The 19,190-nt window shown below is 41.8% G+C and overlaps 1 protein-coding gene across 1 annotated transcript in view; it reads left to right on the top strand.

Moving 5' to 3' along the window:
* The first annotated feature begins 230 nt into the window (after nucleotides 1-230).
* The window catches only part of samd10b (sterile alpha motif domain containing 10b), a 55,691-nt gene continuing 36,731 nt past the window's right edge, over nucleotides 231-19,190 (top strand). The window contains exon 1 of the mRNA XM_072366936.1: nucleotides 231-454. Coding sequence (XP_072223037.1) covers nucleotides 442-454 — 13 coding nt within the window. The 5' untranslated portion in view covers nucleotides 231-441. The remainder of the gene's footprint in view (nucleotides 455-19,190) is intronic.

The raw sequence follows: 19,190 nt of genomic DNA, 5'->3' as shown, positions 1-19,190 counted from the left end.
GTTTCTGCAAAATGCAGTCATTTTGTGTAATTGTTATTTTTAATGAAATGATGCGCGCGCTTAGTTACGTACAGAGAGACAGAGGGCTGAATCTCGCGTATATCCAATGGCAGCTGCCGGCTGGGCGTGATGACCTTTTGTCTCCCGGCGGTCAGGTATGGAGATGGGGGCGGAGACACCGAGGGAGCAGCTTCATATCGGACTGGTCCCGGCGTCCCGGACAACAAATGGCCGGGAGCCGGCAGAGAGGAAGTGTGTGAGCTGTCTACCTTTTCTCTCAGAGCGACTACAGAAAGAGCTGCGTGCATGCTCACATAGCGGGCTGGAAGTGGGAAAGAGGCGCGCTTTATCCTCACTCTCAGTAACCTGTATTCCATCCTTCTGGCAAGAGAATGAGAGAGTCCTGTTGACACCACGGAGAGAAACACGCTGAGACCGACTATGGCTGTGGACGGTAAGAGCGCTCAGGATTCCTTTGGCTGAAGCATCACAGCCCTACCGTGTTTACACATGGACTTTAAACGGATTTAAACAGTGTTTTCACAGAATTTGACATACATTTTGTTGTTGTTGTTGTTAAGAAAAAATAAATCTCACATCAGATCTCACAGCATAGACAACCTATTCATACAATATATTCGAGGATGTGAGTTAAGAATTGTAAAATGTCTAGTTTCAGTGGAAGTTGTTCTAGTTGCACTGAGAAATCACCAAGTAACTTATGATAACATACAGGGTGACGGGATATCTGTCACAATGAATGTAGATACTCTTTCTGTCGGATTAACGTGAATAAATCCAGTCTTAATCTCGTGAATGACACATAAAGCGACGTGGAGCTTGTTTTTTTTTTCTTTTGAAAAATGATTGGAAATTTTGTTTTTATAGGAAGATAACACGATACTGTATTCTGGAAGTTCAGTCTTTTTCTTTTTGTTGTTGTTGGTTTCTGTTAGTTTAAGGTTTATAACTTGTCTCCTGTGCTCATATGCAATCATATCCACCAGTGCGCAGCTCACAAATGAAAGAATGATGAAGCATTCTCTGTTCCTTTTAATATGCTTTTGGTTTTGTTTGAAGATGAGAATGAAAAATAATGCACGAACACCCACCGCTTGCACAAAACTGAGCCGGAATAATGCTGCTTTGTTTGTTAAGAAAAGAAGCCCCCACTATCTTATGGACGAGTAAAATCTTTGTTTTTTTTTCTCATTTTAGTGTAAAAATTATTATTTTCAATCGTTGATTTTATGGAATTCATAGAGCACACAGCATTGCCTGCAAAGGTCAGAAGAAAGTGATGTAAAGAAAATGGATCAACTTCAAAAAAGAAAAGGGATTTTAAGTAGTTAGAGATCAGTCATCTACAGAACCCCCCCCCCCCCCCCCCATTTCTTCAAAAACATGTTCAGAATAAATCAGACATGTTAAGGGCACTTTTTATTTGATTTTTTTTTATTTGTGCCGCACACACACACGCACAGTTCTCCCCTGTAGCTTAAGGGGACAAAAGCAATTAGACACCTCTATACTGTGCATTAAACCCTCTTTGGTGCTTTTGAATTGTTGGCACTGTTGTTGTCCTGCCCCTCTCTCTGTCCTACACAGGGCTGATTGGTTTTTGCTCCAGGCTAACTAAATTAAATGAAGCCTAATCAGAGCCCATTTCTGCTCAAGGGCAATAATGTATGTTGGAGCATCACTGTAGTGCCGAGTGTGTTTCCTAACTGTCCTCTTTCGGCTGAGTCAGGTTAGCACTTCATCTTGCATGACTGCAGGTAAGAGGCTCAATCAGATATGAATATAGGGGTGTGGAGAGACATTGGACAACGTATAATTAATCCATGGCTTACTTAAGCAGCATTGATTTACTGAGAGCGCCGACACTGCCGCGACACTTAAACTATAAAAGGCTGTAGCACTCATGGGTCTTGATTTACATAACCTGTGACACAAAGAGACATTTAAGATTTACCAACAGTCGTCATGAATGTTAGAGCGCTGACACTAAATCTGATCATTATTATTCTGTCTCTCTCTGGAGGCCCGTGTCTGAGTGTGTTAAAAACAAAAAGTTGCCACATTCGGTTTGAAAGGGCCGTCTGGTACTAAATTGTCTAAAAATGTGTTTTTTTTTGGTGCTTCTTTTCTTCTGAATGAAATTTGTGGAACTTGCACTTGAAAATCTTTTGAACAGGTTCAGAAATATCAATGTTGCATGAGGCTGTTATTCATAATTTATAGTTTTGATTTAAATGTCACGCTGGCCTGCAGATAAAGATGAGGAGTTTTCATGCATTTTGAAAAAAGTGTCTTATCTCTGGCTGGTGTCACAGAAATACAGAAGAATTAACGCAGTAATTTATTACACGATGGAAGCACGTGGTTTAAATTACTGACAGGTACTCCGAAAAAAGTCCTGATCCTTTTACATGTGTGTGTCAGGGGCATAAACCTGCTGCTGTGAAAGGGGACGCAGAAATATTGGCTCTTTTCAGACATGTATCGTGTCTTTGTTCGTCCACCCTGACCAAACAGACGCAGTGCCATGCGAGTGTGCGCTTCCAAATAGCATGCTGCCGTTTGAGAATCAGCTGAGTGATGCACCAACAGTGCTGGCATTTAAAACCCCTTGTTTTACCATGCCAGCTCTTCCTCAAACACACACGCACCTCGATCCAGCTTCGACCCCTGACCCCGTTCTGCCTCTGAACTTTACAAACATAAAGCAATTCGCAAAAATGGCACAACACTCCCGCTTTGAACAAGCAGTGTGAAAGCGTATCCATTAAGAAGGGATCAGAAATCACGTTTTAATGCTTTCAGTTCACATCTTGCTGCTCAAACTCAATTTTCTAACCCCGTCCAGGTGTTTTTTAGAGCTCAAATCTAACCTTTTGACTTCAGTAACAGCAGCCTTAAAACACACAAAATAATGGTGGAATAGGTCTTAGGTTGTGGCAACACCACGCCATGACTGATTAAGGTCAAGCTGAAAGGCACAAGCAGCTGCTGAGAACTATTTACCGAAAGACACTAATTTGTGACCTGTGACTGCTATAAGTGTGGCATGTACAGTACAATATCTGTATTGTTTGATAATGTTTGCACCTGTTTTACATTTTTCCTGTCAGCTACAGACCTGCTCCTCTATCATTTACAAGGATACAAGTATTTAAAAGGTACAATAAGAAATGTCTGCCTTTTCTTTATTTAAATTACTGAGAGGATAGGTTTCTTTTGTATTTGTCTTGCTGCTTGCAGCACAGCAACACACGCTACATAATTATGTTCTCTTCCATGTTTGGCAATTCCAAGTGGATACATTTCATCAGACGTTTGCTAAAATTGCTCAGGACATCTGGCGGTATTGTCACATCTTTGATAAGCAGCTACACAAATGATGCAGCAAGGCCACTGCGCTGTCCAGCACGCATCGCCTAACAGCGGGGATTTTTGTCAAGAGGAGAGAGCTGCACAGTTTATCCTCTGTTAACATTAGGAACACTCACAGGAGCAACCCAGTGTGTGTGTACTCCAAGAGGCAGGGCTTGCTAAGCTCAGCAGGCTATCCAAAGATTTTGGGCCGATGGAGAAAATTGCAGGGTGGCTTCCATCCATCCGTTAACTGCCAGAGATGTGAACACACATGCACCAACATATCGCCAAAAAGGCAACAAACCATGCTCACCACCAACCTGACAGGCCCACATGGAGAAAATCACACAGCTGGAGCTGGATCTAAACACAACCCACTTGTTTATCTCAACCCCCATGGCTTTGGGCATGTTGATATACAGTCCACTGTGGGAGGGTTGATACTGTCTATTTATTGCTTTCGTGACTGACATGCACGTGGGACGAGGCCTCATAGAGAAAAAGTTGTCTTTCTTAGTGACTGAATGTTTCGGAGTAAAGCAAAGAACTCTCATTTCTTACCAAAATAACTAAATGTACTATTATATCTGCATCTGCGTTCTGTTGACCATATTTAACCCCTGCAGCACATAAACACATCTTTCTTGTGATCAGGTCATACCGTATTTCAGCTGTAAAATGATTTCCCCTTTGCAGGGGGCCCTCCTGCTATACCACAATATTCCAGTCTTTATATATGAAAGTGGGTGTGTTTATGTGTTTTGGTCAATGTGTGTGTTTATGTTAGTGTGTGAACATTCAGAGGAAGCAGAAGGGGCGCCAGTATCCCAGTGGGAGGGAAGTATGGGGGAGGAGGAGTGTTTGCTTGAAACAGACAGACACACTCTTTGTTGTTTTTCTGGCGTGCGTTACATCATCTGCTCAGGACAGCGTCCATTTGGTGCATTTGGTGTTGGAGCCAAATGTGTTTTGGGTTTGCGTAGTTAAGTTATATGGCAACAGTGTCTCAACCCTCTCTGTTGCAGTCCCACAGTGGGGTTATACAGTGATTTTTGCAGGCATGCAAGCTGCCAATCTCTTTACCCCCGTCCATTATCATCCCCTGCCTCCTCACAGTGGCACTGTGTCAGTATAGTGCATGAAGAACACCCAAATAAACACTCCCATCATCCATCATCACTGCTGCACCTGACCCAAGCCTGTGGATTTTAGACTCACAGAGAATTAGATGAAGACAAAGTGGACAGAGAGGGATGTGTTTGTATTGATTCGAATGGTAACTGGAATTGTCCAAACGCTCCCAGAACAGCCTGAAAAACTCCTCCTAAACCGGCCGAAGAGCTTTTGATTAGTTTTGTAATGATTTCTTTCAGGTTTGATTAGAATGTACATGCCAAAGTAAGTCCTGAAGTGTGTGGATGATGACAGGCCTCTGAGATGATCAACTTTTAAACAAGTCATCATTTAAGTTGATTTAGATGATCCAAAACTCTTCTGGGGTCAAACTTTAAGTGAGGGTCCCTGAATTGTTGAGAGCCACCTTTCGTTGCAGGGTAACGCTGTGTGAGCACACAATACAGCTGGTTAAAGTTGAACCAGTGGAGAAGTTTACAGTGGACAATATTTGTACATTTACAAATAGTTTTTTCATCCTATGGTGAGTTTAAGGTTGGTAACAGAGCCCATCAAAGCCAAGGAGTCGTGTAGGAACTCGAGTGTAAAACTCCTTTCACACCGGTCAAAAAGAAGAAAAACAAACAGCAAAACACCCACAAGCATCTGGTTTTCTCAGCAGCAAGTTCCCTCTTGGGTTGGACATTTAGTAGTCACGAGTTTATCACAGGCACGGTGCTACTGTCAGTAAAGCTTTACATTACATTAATTTAGCAGATTTTATCCAACATTTTTCCGAAGCAACTTGCACAGATGAGCAGGTTCGAGGCCACATGGAGTTCAGTGCTTCTTGAGTTTATAGACTGGAGAAGGTGGGGTTTGAACCACTCAGCATGTTGAGTCAAGCTATGGTTTCACCTCTACTTGGCCATTTAATTGGACCACAGTCCTTGTTCCAGTATACATGCACAGTAGCAGAATCTTGTCATTAACAGAAGTACCTGATGCTGTGGATTGTGTAAGAAAACATTCAAGATATTCTGCCACCTGTAACTGTCTCTGTGAGAGATCGACGTGCATGTAAGTACGACTAAATTCACTGCACATATGTTGCCTATAAGTTACTAAAATGTTGATGATGCTGCAGTTATAAAATGAGGATTTTATTACAACAAAACAACAGTCTAGAAACGCTTTAAGTGACCCCGTCGACACAAAGTCTTAATGGGCTTGTTTTCAGTCTCAATTTCTGACAGAAGAAACAGAAAATCTTGCAAATGAAAGCTAAAATGGGAATTTGTCTAAGTTATTACACACTTGTGCTGTCCTGAAGGATCTAAAAATGATTTCACTCTGCATCCTGTGTAAAGCGCTTAGGCCCACTCAAGTCTATTAAAGCATATCCATGCAGGAGTGATTCATCCACCGACCTGAGTGTGTTAATCCTGTGATGAGAAGCTTGATTTTGTTTGCTTTATGTTGGACTAGCATGTTTACATCCATTGTAAAGTCTGGTTTTAGTTGGCCGAAGACAATTATTCTTTTATTCTAGTATCTTGTTTATTGATGCACGTTTATTGATGCTCCAATCCACAGTTTGGTTGTCCAGAAAAACTGTGCACAATGGATTGGTGGATGGCAGCTCGTAATCTTGAGCCACAGCAGCCCGCTTCATTGAGTCAGCGAGGGCTTGTCTTGTCTGTCTGCAACTTCAAGCACTCTTTGTTGTTTCAGCTACAGATTCTGTTTGCAGTCTGGCAATGCTGGTACATCGTTTTGTTAGTGTAGAATTTGAGGGGACTGAAGTAAAGATTAAATCGAAGTACCTGCTGTAATGTCTCTCTGGCCTCTAAGCTGCCTTTAGCTTTTTGTTCTTTTTGACATTGAATGCGACGCAGCACGGGGGAAAAAAAGAAAAAAGAGAGACAAAATCATCAACAAGGCATGGGAAAATTTGGTCTGCATACTGCATGATAATTGGGAATAACTGGACTGCTCACCCTGCATGTAGTAATTCAATAAACAGTTTCATTCCTACTCAGGAACCATACGTCGGTTTTTGCTCATTTCAGATATATTTACAGTTTATTGAATGAAGGTATTTACCAAATGTTCCTCTTTTTTTAACCCATGAATGAAGCTTTCTGCCCTGCTCCCACTGACGGATTGATAAAGTGCTAAAAGAGGAGAAGATCACTTCAAGATAAATCAGCAGCGGATTAGCACGAGTAGAGTGAAGTGGATTTTGGATTATGTCAGAAGGTGTCACACCTCAGCTCTCTGATGCTATCGGTTACCGTCTCTATAATACATCCCTAAATGACAAGCCATCACCTGTCTGATCTACTGTCCTTATCCTGGGTCTGACTTCTCTTGCTCTTTCCACTTCTTACTCCACCCTTCTTCCTGACTTGGAGTGCGCAGAGGCCCATATCCAATTTCTTTCCTTTAATTAGCTCTTTACACACAGATAGATGGGTGAAGGGAGAGGAACTGAAAGGGTGTTTAGATAGGGGGGAAAATAGATTTTCTAATTGGGTAGAATGTCATACACAGGTTGTATCATGTATGACGTTGTTACTTACTGACTTAAAACATACAGTCTCAATCACTGTCTCCTTCTCTCAGTGGGTCCACATGATGAGATTAACCGGATTATAGCTATAGTTGGGTTATGCTCCTTATCTGAGGGTAATTATCCTTGGATATATGGCGGTGAATGAATGGAATCACTGGCACAAAGCATGTCATACCCCGGTACGATAGGTGGCGCTGTCCCCATTTCAGCTATCGCTAATAGAGCCACTTCCTGTTGACGTCTTCACCAAACTCAGGTATTCGAGAAAGATGGCGAACGAAGAAGTGATGAGCTGGTTATGGCACAAACCCAATGCACAACGGCGCATTCTCCATCGCGTTGTTTGTTTCTCTCAGCGGCGACAACAACAGTAATATCGTCTCCTTCGACTTCCGGGTGATGATCGCGGCAAACAATCTGGAGCATGCGCAGAACGCTCGATCCGATCCACTGTCGTCTACATGCACGTTCAGTGTGTTTGGATCGAGTTATCTCTGGGTCTTAATTCGATCGCGAGTAACCCGATCCAATTCGATTTTGTCAGATTAAGGTGTCTACATGAGCTGAATAACTCAATCTTATTGTAATTTAGCCATTAATCCGATCCGATTGCCCACATGTAACCGCACTGAATGATGCTAAATCGAATCAACATAATTTTTGGGGGAGTATATTTACAAAGGGGAAGAAGTAATCACTGAATTTATTGTTTAGAAATTTTGTCCATTGTTGCTTTCAATCACCATCTGTCCTGAGAAAAACAAGATATGCCAAACGGGATGAGGCCATGTTTGTGTCCTCCGTCTCATCCTTGACCAGATGTCTTTCAGCCGGCAGTTTCAAGCTCTTCCCCCACTCACTATCCTTCCCATTAGAGTCTGCTAAACAAACAGCCTAATTAAGTGTGGCCTTGTGTGATAGGGTAAGCTTGGAGCTTTTCACTCTTTGTTAATAGGTTGGCCAGCTCCTCCTATTGTTGAAGGGGGGTCAGTGAACCCTGTGGTGCAGATTGTCCATTAAACCAAATGGCTGATGGCTCCAGCTACACCCTAACAAGGCATACATCCTCGCCTTGTCAGCACCATGAGTCATGTTCATTCACTCGAAAAGCAATTACATTCCTGAAAGCAATCTAGTGGTGTGATCTGTGGCAGGTTTCATCTGCATGTGAGATTAAATGGGACATTATATGCATCAATTCTGTTTGTGGGACTCTGAATGTATGTTTTAATCTTATTTACTCACGGGTCTTCCTCCAAAAATAGAATCGTATCCTCTAATCAGACTCTTAGCTGTTTTCTTTCTGTCTGCCAGTATTTTCATACTTTTTAATCAGTTGGTCTCCATCTGGCTCACTTTCTGTTGCATCCATACTTCTTACCCCCTCCATCCATATTCCATTGGCCTTCTCTCTCCTTCAAACTCTATTCCTCAATGTGTATTAGCACAAAGTTACTGTGAATACTGTATACAGCTCTGGCAGAGTCCATGGCCTCCTCTGGCTGTCACAGTGCTGCTAGAATGGGCCTGCAATTTACCATGTCAATGGGCAGCCAAGTGTCAGCGTGTCGGCTCTACAGCTGGAATGTCGAGGAAGTTGTTTAAATGCAGCTCAAGGCTCTGTGGCTTCCTGTAACCCCTACAACTAACTTTCTCCAAATGTTATCTCATACATTTCCAGCATCTGTTGAAGTAATGTATAATACTGAGGTGAAAATGAATTGCACAATATATATTTTCATATAGTATGAAAATATAGGAATAGCTTCTTTTGGTAATATTTAATCCTAAATCTGTTTGGGGAGGAGCAGTTCCACAGTAAATAAGACTTATTTTAAGGGGAACCATTCTTTCTGGGACCTTGATGTGATACTGTGGTATTGTACTGCTGGAGTTTGCTTTGGAAGCCGTTCAGGTCTGGCTTCGCACTCATTATTCAGAACTTGGCGGTGCCAAATTAAATAATCAAACAAATTATTCATGTTCACAATTGCTTAGCCAACATATCTGAGACACTGCAAAACAGAAACAGCTTTTGTTTTACTATAATTCTTCTGGAAGCAGAACTATTGCATTGACATACCACAGACAGTGTTTGCTCCTTTGATAGCAGATCTCACTTTTTATCTCTGAATTCGGTTCACGTGCACATCGCAGTATTATTACCGACAATACACTATGCAGCGCTTACATTCCTGTAAATCATCATCACAAAACATGTCAACATTACAGAACAAAAGAGAACATTCAGCAAACCATTACTAACTCAATGTCTTTTCGGTGCTTTCGCGGTCCACATTTTACTTTGTGCCCATCTGAATAAAATGTAAATCCATTTTAACACAACAGAACCAGCACACACGACATACTGTGAATATTCGGCATTGCTATTGGTTGATGTCATCCTATATGACGATGAAACAAAGAAGGAGAGTTGCAGTCAAAAAGCTTAATCTTAGTTCAGTATGTTGCTGCATCCTAAATTTGATTTAATGAACACAAACCTTGGACTCCTGTGTAAAAGTACTGCCTGTAGACAGTTTTTGGGGGTGTTTTCTTGCAGCTTTTACTATGAAACTAAAATATTTAGTAGATGCTGTAAACGTGGGGTTCTATTTGCACCTCTAAAAATGTGTTTATTCCCAAACATCAGCTCATCCTTGTAATCTTTGCAGTCTTTATGCTCATTTTCCCTGTGGTATCTCCAGAGATGCATTTTAAAAAGCCCCTCCACATATGATACAGTTCTTTGCATTTTCATTAGGCACATGACATATTCACTTCACAAACTTTTTTTTCTCTTCTTTTTTCCTCCAATGTTGCTCTCAGGGGAAGGTCTGGTTGATGTCAAAGCCATATGGTACTGTCAGAAAACCGCCGTACTCCACAGCAAAGATCATAGTGGCCTGTGCATATATGATTTGGTATTTCTTAGAAGTTGAAAATTACATGCACGTTTCTGTTTTTGTGTACATGTATTCTGGTTTCTTGCAGTTCGGCTACAAATTGACTCCAATGCCACAGCCCAGAGGATGTCTTTTTTTAAAATCTAATATGTACATGTGCCCCTTCCTAACCTCCTATTAAATTATTCAGTCTGAGAAAGAGATTGGTGCTGTGATGTCATAGACTTACACAACATCTGCAGAAATAAAGATTTTAATCTGCTCCTGATTTGGAGTCCAAGACTAGCTCTTCATCCTGCTCTTATCTGAGTGTAAGAAACTACAAGCTGTAAATCTCCTTTGGTTTCCTCTCTCTCATGCACATGTTTTTCTCTCACTTTTTTTAATATAGTTTTGGGTTTCCTTCTTTTGGGTCAATTGGTGATGGGACTAGCCTTAACTCACAGACTCTTTGTGAACAATATTGCTCTTTTACATGTATGCAGCCTGATTTTACCTGATTTTGTTGAAGCCATTGAGACATATGGCTGTTGTATCTCATCCGCAGATTAGGATGGATTTGTCCAGAGAGAGTGTGTCATAGAGGATGTGATTGCTTGAGAGCTGCATGGTCACACAGACTTCAGGACAATGGGACAGAGTGATGCGTGTATGCTAATGCAGTTTCTGACACTGCACAAGCGCTGGGAGCATTGTGAGACATTTGCTGAACTTTACTGTCACTTTTGGGCACTAACAGTCATCAGATTGTCAGTCTCCCTGAAAACATTTATCTCCTTTCATTTCACCTAATGTGGTCTAGTCATGTTGTGATGCTTATAAAGGACTTTGCATCAGAAATAGCTGTTGTTTTAAACCAGGAAAGACAGACGTGAAAGTGGAACCAAGAGTAAACTATTGTCTCGGGAGGTGGCCGGAGTTACAGGGTTGTCAGTCAGAGTTAGTGGGGGTGGGCTCTAAGCTGTCATTCCAGTGTTTCCGTCTCGCCCTATATATCAGGTCACTGGTGCACTGCAGGCTTTGGGACTTGTCAGGAGCAAACACACACACTTCTACACACAGCTCAAGCTGCAGACGTATAGTACACACATGCACATTTGCACTTTCGGGCTGAGTCACCAACTGTGGCACAAAGAAAGAAACAGGGGATGCAATTACACGGATACAAGTCATGTAGAAGTTTGCAACTTTGTCTTAAATGGATAGAATAGACTTTCAAATTGGATCACAAGATATGATCTCGCTCTTCTGAGTTTTTTTTTTTTTTTTTTTAACTGATAGAGGCTTCTGTGTTGAGTGTGCAGAGAAAAGCACAATGATGTGCTTGAGGTGCACTAATGTGGCAGAAAGCAAAGCAATTAAGGGTGGGATTGTAAAAATCTTCTCACTTGTCCCATCTCATCTAAAGTGAAAACGGTCCACAACCAGCCAGTGCATTAATATGGATAGATGTGATGGCACAGACATGGGCGAGTGTGTGCACGCCTGTGAGATGAAAAGAGGGGGGCATATTCATGCATGTGTTATTAATGCCCCATTTGTTAACATGATGCATCTGTGGGATAATTAGAGTGTGTTTCTGTGTGTGTGTGTGTGATTGTTGGGGATGTCTGAGTAGCTGGGTTATATTAAGAGTATGGTTCACTGGAGTGGAAGGGAGGGGGAACTGGAGCTGGTTTGGCACTGCAATATTTGAACAGAATTACTGAAACCTCTGCAGAAGTGCAAGTGAGAGTGTTAACAGGCAAGTATGTGCACACGCAAACACACACACACACACATGCAGAGGCTGAGTAATTGGGGGGTCTTTGTGAGAAGCTGAAGGTGCTCTCGTTAAAAACATCTTGCATCATTACAAGTCAACAGTTGGGGAATTATCTGTAGAGAGCTGATAGTGATTGGAGACCTGACATGAGAGAGCTAAATGAGGTTCTTGCCACAGTTTGCAACTAATGTTTTATTAAAAGAGATATTCTGTAGTAGCTGTGGATGGTAGTTCAATAAGTTAGATTGTCAGTGTCCAGAGAATCAGGCTGAGAAGCAATCGTTATTATGTGTAATCTAAATTTAGTCGGCATGCTGATGCCTCTCAGTTTAGCAGTTCAAGGACATACAAAAGCAGGGTTCAGTTGTAACAGAGCGTGTTGGTGCCAAACTGGCCTGTCTGCAGTTCAGATCTGTTTCTCATTGAAATCTATGTGAAAATAAGAAGACATCAAAGTTGGCTCTAAATCGTCGAGCAGCTCAATCACAAAAAATGGGAAAAACAATGGGCACTTCCCACAGATTTAAACCCAGCAATTTCCCTCTGGCTCTCTTACACAATCTTACCTTTTAGTCACCTGCTGAGTCTAGATTTGCTTTTACTGCACAAACATGTCACTGTTGTCACTTTTTACCTGAAAGAGAAAGAAAAGCAATGTGAATATTTCCAATCTGTAAAGCAAAGAAAATGATTTGGAAATATGTACTGCATGTTAAGATAAAGGATTTAGAGGGAAGGAAAGAGAAAGGCTCCCCTGACATCCTTTGGCCTGGATATGAAAGTCATAATGAGACTTTATGTGTAAGGATTTGTATGTGTGCATAGTAGCAGCAAAAAGCTTTGATTTTCTTCCCTTTTTCTTCCTAAACTGCCCACTTTAAAAGCAACTGTCTTCTCAGTTACCTGACAGTGCAGCCCTGGGAACCCATGTGAGAGAGGAAGAACTTGGGTGTGTGGAGAAGCGGTAATTGGCATGTCCGTCTGACTGTGGTGACGGAGCAGGAGTGGTTCTGATAACATGGCAATTAAGCTGGGAGAGACAGACCCCCAGTCAGCACAGCGGGGTGCAGAAACTTGGGCAGACAGGTGGGACTGCAGCGAGTGGACATGGGAGAACAGACGAGTACCCCAGGTGTGAGCTGATTTGTCTTGCTGCAAGACTGAAAACAAGCAGCAACAAGGACCGTGCACACACATCAGTCACATTCCCCCTGAAGACACCTGCTGCAGACCTAATCCTGGTTATGCCAAGTTAATGTAAGGATCAAATATCCAAAGATTGTGTAAATTCCAGCTGTAAATACAACTCTGATCATTCCCAGTCCCCATGAAATTAACTTTAAGACATGGACACAGCCTCTGGGTCTGAAAATGTGAATTATGTGGCTGTGACCTGCATTCTTTCTAATAGCAGAAGGTTGTGGCGTTGTGTGAAAATGACACAGCATCTCACTTGAACTCAGAAAAACGTATGCTCACACCTTTTTTGGGGTGAATCACGCATTTTGTGGAAAGAAGCAGGAAAAACTTATTCAGACACAGGGAAACTCCACATATTAAGACCTGCAGCCAAGATTCAAACTGGGAGCCTTGACGGTGAACAAGGTGTTTTAGGACCTTGCGGTTGAACATTTTTTTACCATCTGGGTGCGTGTTGTTTCCGCTATTCTTTGTCAGCTCCATATTTGTTCCTCACGTTCAGTTTAAAAAACAATATGCCAAAGCCCAAATGCTTAACTTGCTGCTTCAAAACAACAGTGCACAGAGCACTCAATAAACAGAGCAGAGCAGGCTCTGAGGGCACCTGGTATTTTTCTGTGAGTTCAGACAGCAGACAGATGACATTCTGTCACGTCTTACTTCGTCTGTGAGTGATCATTTTATATGTAAACATGACAAAAATACAGCGCATTTGATGTCCTCTGGGCAGCTTGAGGCTCTTCTGGATCAAACTTTTTAGGAGCTCCGGGAGCTTAACGGGACCTGAGTGCTCACTGGAGAACTAAACAACTTCTGGAGCACTTTGTGTTTGCATTTGCTCTGCAGATGGGAACACTGAGATGAAGGCATCTGGTGTATGTATTTTGCCTTAGTTTACTACTTCGTAATTTCTCCATAGCATACAAGCTCAGTGTGAAATCAGCTGTGTTAATACACGGTATATGTTATGGAGTGTTGCATTTCATCGTGTGTGTTCGGGCTACAACAGTTAATTAATTCAGCATTCAAATGGTCTATTTAAGCCACGAAGCGCACACCTCTTTAATCTGAGAGTGCGTTGCTAATTTGTGGTGACAGACAAGTAAAAATTTGTTGTAGGGTATGGACTGTGTGCGTAGTCTCTATTTCATAGACCATATGCCAGCTCAGGTAGTGTCAGACGAACATGCAAAGTTAATGGATCCATGAATGAAGATGATAAAGTTCATTGCAACGTTTGAGGAGGATGAAAATTGCAGGGGTGTCCCAGGAGAATGGGAAGTACTTTAGGATTCCTTCAAATACGCGAATAACCAAGAAGAATATGGAAATTTGACAAATATGTAGTGGCATGTGGATTAAGATAATGGACCTTTTCACTTGCTAAGGGCAATGCTTTAGTGCTTTTCTGGCTTTGACGTCACAACCATCATCAAACCTGAAAGGCTTGCTCAGAGAGGCACTTTCTGACCTCAAGGGAAAAGAAAAGAATCGTGGTCTTTAATAATTTTTGTGGACCTCTAGACACTGCAGAGATGTGATTATGTCAAACAACAATGTGAAAGTGCATTTGAAAATGTCCCCTTTGGAGAAAAAAAAAAGACGAGAAACTAGCAAAGTCCTGGGTTAACACTGTCTGAAATAATAAGCAGAGGAAACAGAGCAGAGTCATTTTATATCTCTCTGATCGTTTATGCCAGTAACAGTGCTGCAGTTCTCCTCTCACCTGTCTCATATTGCCTGAGCCTCTCAGTGTGGCCTTCTGCCACAACCATTGTATATTACTTTTCTTTCTTCTTTCCCAAGCCTCCCGAAAGGTTGGAGGAAGCTTGCTTGACACACAGCGCCGCAGCAAACTTCTAAGCTGAGAGTTTTACATCAGTTGGCTGACAGTAGTAGAACCACACCACTGCTGCTGAGCGTTTCAAATCATTCACTCAGCTTACGAGTCTACAAACTAGCTCCCAGTTTTCATTTTCCCGTATCTATCTCACTTTCAAATTCATTGGCACATTTACCTTTCCTCCCCACTGTGCTTTTCTCTCTCCCTTTGTTTACCTCCCAGCCTCTGCACAGCATTAACTTTTATCTTTTCGCCTCACCAGCTTTCCACCCAGTCTATAAGCCTATTGCCTCCCCTTATTTTCATTTCTCTTTATCCTCTTCATCCCCTCATCCTCGGCTTGTTGTGCAGATGTGTTGATGTTATTAACCAACTCTCATGATGGTCATTTGCGCACACGTTTGCTCTTTTGAAACACCTCTGTGCTCAATAATGCAAACGTGTGTGTGGGGTCATATCTGTTTCGTTATCGACTGCTTTTTTTCTTTCTTTTCCACACTACACTGCTTTTTCTTATATGTTACAGAGGTCCGCGAGCCCTGACATAGATTAGCTAACACGGTAGGCAACTTGCGTGACTGTTGTGGTTTAGGGACACTCAATAATGTATTGAGCACTGAACCCCCCCCCCCATCCTTTTCACTTGCCAGGCCACAGGGTGAGTGCACCTCATTGATTTACAGAGCACATTCGGCATTCTCAAATAAGCACGGTTCGCTCACCTCTGTAGGCTAGTCTGTTCGTATAAGTGGAGTTATATTTGACAGTAGTTTATGGCCTATGGTCAGCAGCTGGAATGTTGTTGATCACTGCTTGACAGTCTTGGCTATCACTTAAGGAATATGTGAACTGGGAAAAATAATGATGACGACAAAACCTTTTAGTTTCATTGCATGAGCCACTTTAGAGTTCATTAGCAGACCATCTGGCTTATTGCTTAGGTCCAAATGATCGGCTCAAATTGTTCTTGAAATGAAAAGCTGATATTTTGATATTTAAATGAATGCAGACTTTGTTTTCATGATCATTAGTTACTCAGTCGGCAGCCTTTTATTAAGGAAGGAGTCTTTCGTAACCCAAACATCTGATTATCCACTCACGTTGAATGTTTTAACACTCAGGGGAACAGTACTATGATAACCCTAAATGTTTAAAATGTCAATCTTATTTGTGATAAGAAGCTTTGTCATTTAATTTCCAGCAATTTCCAATACAAGAGGAGACCAATTGTGAACAAACTGGGATAGTTTATATAGTACACTGATGATTGTTATTTATATTCTACAGCTAGAAGTGAATCTGCAATGCTGAGAATGTGGAATCTGTGATTGTTCATCCTCTTGGAAAGGATTAACTGGATAGATTTTTTTTTTCAACCTTCAACACTGAAACAAAACTTCATTGCTCAGAAAACTTGCAGTTACAAGGACCCTTTATAACATACTGTTGTTTGCTAAAAGCAAGAACCTGATTTTCACTGATGTAGTTTGTCTCGTCTCACCTAACTGTAGCCTAATGAAACAGCAGAGTTAATTGACCCAGAGAAAACCGGATACGACTCGAGGACACTTGACCCGAGCCAGTTGACCAAACACCAAAACAAATTATACCAATTGACCTTGATTGAACCATGAAGCTTTAGAATCGATGTGCTTCATGCTAATTTATTGTTTTTGCTTGTGTGCATCACTGTTACCAGAACCCAGAGTCAGTTTTTTCGGAGCAATAGGAGGCAACCGTAAATATATATAACCATGTGATTTTAATCCACGCATTTTTCTCTGTTGTGAATTCTTTTCAGCACTGCTCCATCTGCTTAATTGGACAATGTGCCCCTGCTTTACATCTACATTAATCTGTGCTCTGCCTGCGTGACCTTTTCATGTAATTCTTCCCATTTCATGCTTTGCCTCATTTCCTTTATCTGTCTGGATCCTCCAACCAGCCAAATGTGGATAAATTTGATATATAATGATATCAGAGTAGCAACTGCACACAAACAGGTTTATCATGTGATAATGTCCACCTGCTAGAGTGGCTTATTAGAAATCATTCAATGTCTCATGAAAAATGAACATGCAAATACACACAAGTGTCGCATGCTCTTGAAGCTATTGCGCTTAAGCCTTCATTAGGAAAATCACTCCAGCTATTTTTTTTTCTCCTAGATCCCCTGCGATGACTGCATTCATTATGCATGTTGCTGCCTAATGGAGCTTGCTGTTTGGTGTACGGAAGTGAGCACGGTGTCAGGGTCAAACTAACATATAGCACGAGTACAGAAAGCTGTAAATTATAAAGTCTTGCAAACAGAAAAGTGTTTGCTGTCAGAGTTTTGTTTGATTTGCCTCTAAATGTGAATTTTGGCTGTTTGCACATGTTGCCAGCCAATTCTTACCACTTCATACCAACACGTGTTTGTTAAAGCAAACTAAAGGAATCTGTCGGTCATATTCTGTGTAAAATTGCATCTTCCCTGATGTGCCCATCTGTCTTTTGATGCAGAGCAGGTCAGGTGCGAGTGAATCAACAGCTTTTTCATGTTCATACTTTGAATAAAATAACATATTGTGTTGTTATCTCAGTATGAGTGGAGCAGTATAAGGGCTCTCGTAATCTTCAGGTGCTTCTTTGATACTTTAGCCTTTCTTTTTTTTCCCTCCACCGTAACATATTTGCTACATTGCTGGATGCATCTTTGATGTAGAGGGAAAATAGGTATTCACAAAGTCAGTTTTTCAATCCAATTTCAGCTTGTAGTTTTATTATAATAATGTTTATTGTAACATTTTATTCTGTTTTATGGGTTAACTTGAATATGGTTTGAGTTGGAAACCAGAACAGCAGTTAACCAAGTTACTAGTGGTCATGCACTCATTGATCGTGTGGTTTCCCTTGTTTTATCGAACCTTCTCACGTCGTACTACTCAACCTCAAACCTCCTCTTCCGTCGTGTCCTTCCTTTTCCTCCCTTCTCCTCTGACATTCAGTCTGGATTATTGATAGTCACTGAGATCTAATCTGTCCTCCCGTGTCATCGTATGAGGGCTCGGCTGTAAAGGGGAGAAAAGAGCAGATACGTGTGGTCTTGTCTCCTTAGGTCTTTGTCCCCCTCTTTTTCCGATGCAGTTAATGTTAATGGTATTCATTTTTACACCTATTCTCACATGTCATCTTGCCTGTTTTCGTGACTTTTTCTTTCCTCATTTACCCCAGGCTTCATTCAGTCATTTTCTTAAACGTCCGTGACCGTGTCAGCCCCCCATATCTCGTTGCCTCTTCATCGTCATTCTTACTTTTCATCTTCTTTTGTAAAACATGGTGCGATTTATTTATTTATTTATTTTTCTGTTGACAAGAGTAGGTAGGACAGCCAGTGGTGAAGTGCTGGTTAGTGGAGTGAGGTGAGGGGGGTGTGTGTGTGCGCTTTCCAGTCTATCTGAAGTGATCTGTAATTATCTGAAACATCGATGTGTAATCAATAGCTCCGCCCGTCTCCATGGAAGTGCTGGACCTTCTGGCATTGTTTCCTGTCACAGCAGTGCCAGCTGAGAGGGAACCAAGGTCAGCCTGGCATTTATCATACCAGCCTAGGTATGTGCTCTCAGGGTAATGCAAGGTCTCTCTTGCAGAGTCATGATGGAAATGCCAACTTCACCTGTATCTTGGGCTGCACTGTGCATTTTGAGCCATAGCTGCCCTGAGGTTTGGATTCAATCTCCGTCCACATAGCTGCCTCTCTGCAGCTTCATTCAGATTCACTGGCCTACAAAACGATGTGTGAATATGTGAGTTGGCATGCTGGCATTCATGTATGTATGAGAATACTGGCATTCACTGTTGCACACTGTTGTGCCCTCGCATTCAGTTGCCATTCCCCTCGTCTGTGCCGTGATGGGAGTTGGAGCTGTGGATTGTTTACTGCCGTTTCCCTATTTGCTTGCTCCCAGGACTCTATTTGTTTGTGAAAGGTAAACCTCAGCCCCAGCCTCTGTGTCTCATGTCAAAGTGGATAATAGATTGCAATGCATCATGGGAAAAAAACCCTCCCACCCCCCCCTAGGGTCTTGGGTTTACATTTATTTTCAAAGCTGCCACCAGATTCATCGTTTTTCCCTCCTACTCTTTCAAATCGAGTAATTTCATGGCTCATTCCAGGGTTAAAACTGGGTCTGTTGAAGTGGAAGAGTTGTAAATAGACCCCCGTTTCACCCCAACATACTGCAGGACCAACAAATCGGGATCAGTGGTAAATGCACCAGTGGACTTGGCAGCATTGGCCTGTACAATGCTAAAGTTGGCTCTCTAGGTTTAATGTGTTACACAGGCATGAAATCTCTGCATGATGAGGTTTTACACCTTGGAAGATTACAAAGAAATGAGGGTGACTGTGATTTCTTTTTTTCT

The sequence above is a fragment of the Leuresthes tenuis genome, unplaced genomic scaffold (assembly GCF_036924035.1).
Source record: "Leuresthes tenuis unplaced genomic scaffold, fLeuTen1.0.hap1 SCAF_16, whole genome shotgun sequence".
NCBI classification, from domain to species: Eukaryota; Metazoa; Chordata; class Actinopteri; order Atheriniformes; family Atherinopsidae; genus Leuresthes; species Leuresthes tenuis.
This window is presented reverse-complemented; position numbering and strand designations above follow the sequence as displayed.